The 7258-nt window shown below is 42.3% G+C and overlaps 1 protein-coding gene across 1 annotated transcript in view; it reads right to left on the bottom strand.

The window, feature by feature from the left end:
* The window catches only part of UNC5D (unc-5 netrin receptor D), a 726013-nt gene extending 721879 nt beyond the window's left edge, over positions 1 to 4134 (bottom strand). Inside the window, exon 1 of the mRNA XM_087938913.1 lies at positions 3867 to 4134. Within this exon, the coding sequence (XP_087795039.1) occupies positions 3867 to 3957 (91 nt within the window). The 5' untranslated portion in view covers positions 3958 to 4134. The remainder of the gene's footprint in view (positions 1 to 3866) is intronic.
* Between the last annotated feature and the right edge of the window lie 3124 nt (positions 4135 to 7258).

Raw genomic sequence — 7258 nt, forward strand, 5'->3', positions numbered from 1 at the left:
TTGTTTGTTTTTCCCAGTTAATGATTCACCAAGTCTATCCACATGCCTCTATTTGCATTAGAATTTAAACTTATCTTTGAGAAATATAGAAACATAGAACATATTTGAATTTTATAGTTTTAGTCTAATCATATCAAATGTTTGATATGAATTAGGTGTTTGGCTAATATCATTCCTTTTGTTCTCCTTTTCCACCAGCAAAATCAGGATAAAGAATCCGTTGATTGCATGGACAAGTCAAATAGAAGTTATAAAATGCTTTCAAAAAGTGCAAAAGAAATGCCATATATAGCAGGGTCTGCCCTTGGCATTATTTCAGCTAAACTTTAGAGAGAAAGGAAATTGCACTCCAGTTTGACCTCACAAACTCTTACATCCTCCAGTGAATGAGTCTGTTGGGTGTGTATTATCATAAATAGTTCTTTAGTTTTAACTAAAGAACTACGAAAGCCACAAGGAAAAGGGAAAAGGGAAACATCTTGCAAGCTATTAAATTAAGAATACTCACTAGATCATCCATATAGGATTTGCATTCCTCTCTATCTGCATCTGACTAAAAGAGTAACAAAGGGTGTGTGTACACATTGGCCCTTGGCACACTGAAAATCCAATTATATATGTGTTTTTCAAGCTACTTTCTATTTACCATATTTGTCAAACAAATCGCAGCTGAAAGTCCCTGTTTCGTAAATCTCAGAAGGAAAGCATTCTCTTCTCTCTTCACCATCATAAAATCAAAATATCATGATTCTGCAGAAGAAGAAATGCCAAAATGCTCTATATACCAAGCATTTAACAGGTTTAGTGCTAAAGATACTGGGCTTTTCAAGGTCTTTCAAGCAAGAAAACAAAACTCTTTAAGAATTCAGCAGAATCAGTTGGGCCTCTTCTCATTTTCAGCAAGCATGTAAATATCCTATTCACCAGGCAATCACCCCATAAGTCTTTTTCTGTAGGCAGCTGAAACTAAGTGCCCACTAAACCTTGATAGATGATGTTGTGCACTCTTTTTTCAGTATTAAGCTGGAATAACTCTGCTTCTTGTAAGATCTGAGTCTGACAAGCTCTACCAACAAAAACCCAGGAGCTGCAAGATTTAGCTGTCATTCTATCAGCTAGGACTTCAAGGGTTGGGGGTAGTATTTTTCTCTTGTTCTTTACCACCACTGTCCCTTTCAGCAAGTACACTCCTATTCTGGCATTTTTCCGAGTTGAAAGGAGAAATGACAAGGAGAGCTCCACATGTGTGTGGGAATGAAGAGCCAAGTACTTATTTTAAAACATATGAAATGTATTTCATTTTGTTAAGAGGAAGAAGGTACAATGCTGTAAGACAGGATATCATTTGAATAAAAAACATCTCGTTAGAGTGGGTCAGAGAGCAGGTGATGAGAAAGACCTCTGTGGAAAGCTTTGAAGAACAGCTGTCAGTTGAAAAAAAGTTTCAAGATAGAGAAATCACTTGATGTGGTCTAATGCAGCTACCATACCTCCATCACAATTAATCCATGGCATTATTTTATCAAAATACATTTTAACCAATTGATCCAATTTATTAAACATTGCAGTTTTCTTCACAACTGTAAAGTACCAACAAGTTTTGAAAGGAGGTGTGAGCTTTTGTGTGTGTGTGGGAGTATATGTGTTGTATGTGTATATATGAATGGTGTTTGCATGAATGGGAATGGGCACAGAACAATATTTTATAGAGTGAAAGCACTTATGATCTTCATATGTATGACCTCAAAGTTAGCTTTCTCTGAATCCTGAAATTAATCCATCCTTGTTGAATTTAGTGGCTTTCTGGCTTCTATTTCTCAATTGACTTTAAATTGCCTATTAAAAATTTATGGTAAGACAAGACAGCCAAAGTTGATATAAAGCACATACATTCAAATAGGCTTTAATGAAACTGAGCCATGCTGTTGGTCTATATGTATATGCCCTTCTATGTGTGCACATACATATACTTATGAATATATATACAGTAGCGATCAACCCAGTCTAATAACAGATATAGGGGAACTATTCTGAACTCATCACAACAGGAATTGTGTTTGAGATGCAGTGGTTCTCAGACAACTTCATAAACTATAATATACTAATCAAATGAGTCAGCAGCTGGGTTAAATGCTCCAACCTTGTGCTTCATCTAAACACTAACGCAGGTTCAGGTAGGAAAGGACAGCAAAGAGAAGCCTCACAAAAAATTCCATCAGAAACAGATATATCTAAACCTCCAGTGCAATGAAAAAACCTCTGAATCTTAAGGGAGGGCAAAAGCATTTTTAGAAGCAAATTTTTAAAAAGGGATTTTGAAAGGTCACACATTCTACCCATATTTTGTTCTGCAGTATACTAGAGGGCATGATTTTTCCATTTGACTCCACACACATATTCACATACCAAACCCAATATAACTACCTCATTGGGTGACAACAGAATCACTGAAACCACCTTTCAATTTTATTTCAGTCAGAGGGTCACATTGACAGTCTGTTTTTCTTGACATAAAGCTGTTGCCCAAGTTAAATTAACACCTTGATTGCATTTATGGTCCAAAGGACCAAACATCTGACAAACATTCCTTTGAGCTTCACCACAAGAGTTGTTAGTTTACAAGATGGATAGACAGCAACCAAAATAAGGAGGTGGAGAGGGAACAAGAGTATAAATTATCCATCTAAAGACTTTGTGTCCTTTTATATATGCACCTCTGGATTCAATAAGTTTAAAGCACGAGGAAAAACCTGACATTTTTCCTTTAAAAGAAATCAAAGTAGGGAATTTTCTGAACACATGACCTAAAATACTTTACTAGACAATATAATAAGTAGTATTTTCATCTATTCCCGAAGAATCGTATTCCATTCCTTCTGATGCAAATTCAAAGACCTAGCAATATATATTTGTCTTACACCGAATATCCAACGAATGGAATGAACCAGAGGTCGGCAACTGTCGGAGAGATACACCCACGCCCCGACGGCTTAGGAAACCCTAGTCGTGCTTTTCAAGCATGGAGTAGCTGTACAGAGTTGTCAGGAATCCGGTTTTTGTTACTGCTGCAAACTCAGAAGGCATACAGGAACTAAACGGAAAACATCGCATCCTTAAACGGTACCCAGAACCTAACTAGTTCTGCGATCCAACACACGTTTATTCCGAATATCGTCCACAACGCGGCTTACTCTGAGGGAAGCGTACACCCAAGGCTAATCCAGAAGATCCGATCGGACATGCTTCCGAGAACCCACGCAACAGCCTCCGGTGTCAAGTGTCCAACACCCGACCGTAAACCCAGCAGTGTTGCTTACCAACACCCCGAGAAAATGGCAGGATTGCAGGCTAGGCAACGCACCGCCCAGCCTTCCACGCTTCAGCTTTCCTGCTAAGGAAGAATCGTGGTCCCGGATCCCATCGCTATCGCCCTTCCTTCGCCACCGTAGGACGAAAGCAGCTTGCTGTAGAAATGCCTTTAAGTCCTTCCGGAGCCCCCGAACTCTGATTGAGGCGGGTGAGAAAGCAAGCGAGGGGAAAGTGCGATCCAGATCTCAGGTATTTCTCCTCCGTTGGGGTGGCAGAAGGCAACAAAGGGGAACTTGGGAGCAACAGTGCTCCCTCCCCGCCCGCAAAGAGGCATCCGACAACCTGGCTGTCGAGCATGACAACCTGTAGACTAGGGTTTGGAAGAACTTACTGGAGGGGGGGTGAGGGGGGACAGAAGGAAAGGCTGCCCAGGCCAACTTGCAACCCTTCTACCCACCTGCTTGCCCACGCAGAAGCCCATTCGCCCCCCACCCTTCCCCGGATCCTCTCCGGCGAAAAAACACCCATCCGCGCCCACGTAGCGGGCTCCTACTCACCGAACAGTGTCCCGGCTCCGCCGAGTAGCGCAAACAACAATCCAAGACAGACGCAAGGCGCGGTCCTGCCGTCCAAGCTGCCAGCCTTCATGGCGATGGAAAGGAAGAGAAGGCGAACTCTACCTGCCTGGTTTATTTCACCGCCTTCCAGTGAAGGAGCCAGCAGCACCAACAACCCACCCGCCACCCGGCTCTAGACTAAAAGCCGAGCAATCGCGCGCCTGCATCCCAATTAGACCCCCTCCTTCCCGATAGCCAATTAGGCGAGGGCTGGGCGGAGCCAGCGGCTGAAGGGGAGTGGGGGCGGAAAGCGAAGCTAAGCGAGAGTTGTCACCAACTTGACTAGGTGGCTTCGCTCTCGCCGGCTCCCTTTTGCCCTTCTGCTAAGCTTACCTTCGCCGCGGCGGCTGCCGCCGCCGCCGCCGGCCTACGAGCCTCAGCTTGCCGCTGCTGCAGTCGCTTTCTGCCTCTTCTGTGGCCGGCTGTGGATGAGGTTTCTAGCGTCCTCTGCTTGGAGAGGGCTTTGGAAATGGACGCCGGGTGCTGTTCCAGGTTCTCCCCTTCTGCTCCTCCCCGCAAGAAACCCCATCGTCGTCAGGAAGCGCTGAAAGACACCGCGGAACTTACCACTGAATAAATGACAACTCCTGTCTTGTTTACCTTCGGACTACTGGCTGGTTGAGTTGACCTAGGCTGTGTTGAGAAGGGCTAAAAAGGCTTCCATTTGATTGATACTTGGATAGATGACCACTAATAAAACCCCATAGGGTTAAGGTTAGAGTTAGGGAGACTGGACAATGGAAAACATCTCCAAAGGCATTTCATATATTGCCAAAATATCTACAGGCTCGCACCAATGATGTCATCAGGAATTCATTTGGACTGGGAGAAAACTTGGCACTTGTGTTTCTGTGTTACTAGAGCTTGATAGAGGGCGTCTCTACCCTAGTTGTAATAAGGTTGCAATGCAATAAGCTAAACTTTTATCATTTTTTTTCCATTTGCTTCTTCATTTCCACTTCCTTTCCCTTTATTCTCTTTCCTGTTTCACCTCTTTTCACTGTCGGTCTCACCTAATTCTCTTTTCTATCTCATTAATCAGACTACTTTATGAACCCATTTATGTGGTTTTTGGTGTCTTCAAATCAGGCTGACACCTGGTGACTGCCTGCAGTTTTCTTGGTAAGATTTCAGAAGTGGTTTTCTATTGTTAATGCTGAGAGAGAATGACTGACCAAAGGTCCCTATATTGCTTTGTGCTTAAGGCAAGCCTAGAACTTATGGTCTCCTGATTCCCAGCATGTTGCTTCCATTGTTATACTACACTGGCTCTCTATGTACTGTAGGGGATTTTAACCTGGCATTAAGTTAACCAAGTGGGCTATCTCTGTAAAACATGCTAAGACACACAAGTTAAAATTAAGCAAGTTTAAGCTGTTTCCAAATATAATCACTCAATCTGAAACTTCCCCCATTAAACTACCTATGAGGATGTTATTATTTCTAACTTGTTCTCAAGGTATGTGTGTGCATGTGTTGCATACTGTAAACATCATTTAACATAAGTACTTTATGCTTGCTACTAGTGCAATGCCTCTTTATTAATCAATAAAGCTGTCTACTTTTTCTCAATTTTTGTCTAAGCCAGAAAAAGATGGCTCTGCTTTCAGAACCGCATTCATTTTAATAAGATAATTCCTGAAAGCAACACCAAGTTTTTTTTTTCAAACACACATAGAAGTCAGAAAGATGTTGGAGTTTTTCAACCAAAAAAATGATCTGAACTCTTATGTGTTCAGAAAACTCAGAGAATCAAACATTTTGAAGCACCTATAGTATAATTTATGTGGGTTTTAGCAGCAAAGAAATTAACTCAGGCAAGCAATGAGTTGGTCCATTGTCCCACAATTACACAAGAAACTCCTATAGCTTCAGCATATTACTCATTATCCATCAGTGGCATTCTTAAACTTGTTAACTAATTTCTCATGCCTCAGACTGCATGCTGGGATAGAGGAAAAGTATTTCTATCATGAAATCTCCTATACATCCCTTGTATGGATGATGATGACGATATTCATGCAGTCATGTCTCAGCAATTCCACAGGCCAGGTCTCTCCACATCTTCCAATGTTGCAGTATTTCCATGCTCTGGCTGGTATTAGTTTTGATGCTGAATATAAACCTGATGACAATCAAATATTCAGCTTTCTGTTCAGGAGCTATCCAAGGTGCTGATTCATAATGGGCTTGTAGTTGTGGGTTCCTTGGTGCTCTCTTAGCTTGGTGGTTTTCTTCCAGAGGTTTCATTACCAAACTAGGTAACTGTCACTGTGTGTTCCCTTCAAGATCCAAGAAAGAAATACTCAGACTCCATGGATTAGAGCAAAGTTATCCTTTTACTGGAAATCAAAGTGGAAGCTACAGATTGAATTCCGAATCTGAGACATTGGCGTGCAGATCACATATACAAAGGAATGGAATTGTTCCCACCCAGCAAAGTCCAAAGACTCTTCCAATTAAAAGTTCTGAATATGATCATGTGGGCATCTTCAGGTGGTGATGAGGCCTCTGTCTGTTGCCCTTGACATATTTTGATAAAACTTCGCAGCTGCGCAAAGGGGATAGAAGCTAGCAAGGAAATGGAAAGTTAAAGACAAGAATTCATACACCCCCTCCCCTTGCTTACCCATAATAAAGGAATGCAAAACACCTCCAGCTCTCTTCCCCTCCAAGTCCCCCCTCCCCCCGTTGCTAATGACAGCCGAAAGAAATAAGCATGGCAGCAGAGAAGATGCAGCAGATAGGATGCAGAAGATATCTTGAGGCTGACATTCGGACCCCCTAGAAAAAGGACATTAGTCCCTGTAAGAGAGAACAACATAAAATATGTTAACAATTGCATACATTTCTATGGTTTATCAGGGTACTTAGCATAAAAGTTCTTGAGCAGTTCAGGAGCCCTAATGTCTTTCTCATTTACCCACTCGGCATAGGATGGGGGAAAAGGTTTCCAGGCTACAAGATATTGGCGACGGCCCCTCCATTTCCGAGAGTCTAAAATCTCTTTAATCTCGAAATGTTGTTCACCCTCGATCAACAATGGTACGGGGGGATCAGTCTGGGTCGGTCTCAATGTACAGGTATGTTCGGGTTTCAACAAGCTAACGTGGAAAACCGGATGAATGCGACGAAGAGTTTTTGGTAGAGTTAACTGAACAGTCACAGGATTGACAATCTGCTCAATAGGGAAGGGGCCCACATACTTAGGACCCAACTTCTTCGATTTCTGGGTGGTCTGTAAATATTTAGTTGAGAGGGACACTTTGTCGCCTACTTGATAAGACTTCTGTGGGGTTCTCTTCCTGTTGGCAAATTTCTTATGAGACTGG

Source organism: Pseudonaja textilis, chromosome 9 (genome assembly GCF_049901715.1).
Source record: "Pseudonaja textilis isolate UNSWEBS1 chromosome 9, rPseTex1.2, whole genome shotgun sequence".
NCBI classification, from domain to species: Eukaryota; Metazoa; Chordata; class Lepidosauria; order Squamata; family Elapidae; genus Pseudonaja; species Pseudonaja textilis.